Source organism: Juglans microcarpa x Juglans regia, chromosome 2S (genome assembly GCF_004785595.1).
Source record: "Juglans microcarpa x Juglans regia isolate MS1-56 chromosome 2S, Jm3101_v1.0, whole genome shotgun sequence".
In the NCBI taxonomy this organism is placed as follows: Eukaryota; Viridiplantae; Streptophyta; class Magnoliopsida; order Fagales; family Juglandaceae; genus Juglans; species Juglans microcarpa x Juglans regia.
In genome coordinates, this window is record NC_054597.1 from 33,369,263 (window position 1) to 33,371,526 (window position 2,264).

Genomic DNA, 2,264 nt, shown 5'->3' on the forward strand with positions numbered 1-2,264 from the left:
TATCCAACGTTGCATGGGTTGGCCAATTTTGGAGTTGCAGCAATTTTTTCTTTTATAGGTGAAACATGCATGGAATTAACAGAGAATCATGTTTCATTTCTTTAATGCTACCTTGTTACTATAAGTTAATGTTTCGAACTCTCCAAACATTTTCCTTTTTTCATGTTTTGCAATTCAGATTTAAAGCCCAAGCTCTCAGTTCCACATCTTCCAATCATACCTAAAGAACAACAAGCTCAAATTACATTTCAAAGATCTGCCATCGACATTTTCTGGCTAAAATGTCCAACAACAAGATGAAAGGCCTCTTAAAAGGCCTACGATACATTTCTCAAATATTTGGTGAGTACCCTCCCTTCCCTCCTCGATCGGTTGTACATGATTTCTTCCAAGTTTTTTTCTATTCATTCAGAGTACAAATTATAACTAAACCAGTCTATTTTCATTATTAATTGTGTTAGTCCCTTGATTTTTCACTGCAAGAAAATTGAACATTTATAACAAATTATTTGCGACGAAAATGACTATTTATAACGAGAATAGATTCATTTTAGCAGAGATTATCCATTTTCATAAGAAATAACTAGCAGCAAATTATCAGTTTTCTTTGTTTTTTATACTAAAATAAAAAAAGTCTATATTTGCAGATAATGAAAAAGAACCTGAAATGAAGATTGGTCATCCCACGGATGTGAAACATGTTGCCCATATAGGATGGGATGGTCCATCTGTAAATTCTCCCAGCTGGGTAATTTTCTTCCTGTCTTTTGGTTTTAATTTGGGTTAAGAATTTGATCATATATTTTACAGGGACGCGATCCTGATCTCTCTCTCTCTTTTTAAAAAAACCAATTACACGTTGATTTAAAATTTATTCTCTCCTTTGATCTTTTCCTTCTTTTTTCCCTGTTTGAATCTTTGCTAGCTTACAACCTGACCCCCTAAAAAATATGATCACAAGCCTCATGCAGGTCATGTTTTGACCTTGTGCAGATCAACGAGTATAAATCGCCTCCGGGATTTTCATCAGCGCCATTAAGTCTCCCTGAAGACATCGGAGAAAACAATGGTATAAATTAAACCATGTTCCCGAGCGTACAATGCATGCATGCTTCTTTTTGAAGATTAGTGTGTGTGTGTATATATATATATATATATATATATATATATTGATGCATTTTGGTTTGATACTTTTGGATGACTTTGTATGTTTTTGATTTAATTAATATGTTAGTCTTTTAATATTATTTCTAATTGCACGTTATTCATCATGTGTTGATTCAACTAATAATGATCTGTTGTAGTGAGGAGAGATACAAGGGCTACAAATTCTCTGGCTAGAGACTTGCCGGAATTACCGAGATCTTCAAGGCGTCAATCATCGGCAATTGGAGTTGTAACCGATCAGTCCCCTACCAAGGAAAAATCAGAAAAGTCAAAACAATCAAGGAGATCATCTAAAAGTTCCATTAATAAAGATTCACTTGATGGTACTAAACCGACCCGATCAGCCACCCGACAACCCTTGGATCCCAATAACCTAGGGGACGTGTCACCGGCACACAGCCTTCCAGACATTCCTAAAAAGGCTAGGAGGAAGAAAGTGAAGGAATACTCTCATGGGAGTACTATGTTAGCAAGATCATCAAGATTGAAACCCCAAGCTTCTCCTGGTGGATATCAATCTCCGTTCTCTGTTGAGACGTATCAATCTCCATTCTCAGATCCCGGGCCTGGATCTGGATCTTTATCCACATCAAAGAATAACGAGCTTTATCCACAATCTTTTGAAGATCAGGGGCAGCAAAAGGGATTTCCAGGAATATATTGATCAACATTCAATGTATGTTATATATATTTGTAGCTAGAATGATCAATTCTTAGTTGAAACCATTTTTTTTTCTTCCCCTCTTTTGTGTATGATCCACCCACGTCGGTCGGTGCACATTAAATTGTTGAAGATATTCTTTTCCTTAATTTGTTTCAAACCTTTGTTGAATGTTATTGCATGCTTATAAATCGTTGCCTTTTTTTTTCTTATCATGAGATATCATGTGCAGAAACAATTAAGATCAATATTGTAATTGAATTCAAAAGTATAAAAAAAATTGGCATCTTACACCTCAGTTAATAAGATTTGATCATCAAGATTGGGCCATGTTTCAAACTAATGGAAATGCAGCATGCATTGGGATACATTAATGAGAAATGATATTTGCAGTCGTGAGTGTGCAAGCGCCGAATAATCACTTCGAAAAAAATGA

General features: G+C 35.3%; 1 protein-coding gene across 1 annotated transcript; it reads left to right on the forward strand.

The window, feature by feature from the left end:
* The first annotated feature begins 281 nt into the window (after positions 1-281).
* On the forward strand, positions 282-2,019 carry LOC121253586 (CRIB domain-containing protein RIC7-like). The gene is made up of 3 exons (XM_041153582.1): positions 282-342; positions 962-1,069; positions 1,305-2,019. Exons 1-3 carry the CDS (start codon positions 282-284, stop codon positions 1,829-1,831), a joined length of 696 nt encoding a protein of 231 aa, XP_041009516.1. The 3' UTR covers positions 1,832-2,019.
* Positions 2,020-2,264: the final 245 nt, after the last annotated feature.

Excerpts from the sequence above, each read along its gene's own strand:
- LOC121253586 (XM_041153582.1), top strand. The coding sequence starts at position 282 with ATGTCCAACAACAAGATGAAAGGCCTCTTAAAAGGCCTACGATACATT. Across the intron at positions 343-961 it reads ATACATTTCTCAAATATTTG|CCTCATGCAGGTCATGTTTT; the intron begins GTGAGTACCCTC and ends TATGATCACAAG. Across the intron at positions 1,070-1,304 it reads AGACATCGGAGAAAACAATG|TGAGGAGAGATACAAGGGCT; the intron begins GTATAAATTAAA and ends GATCTGTTGTAG.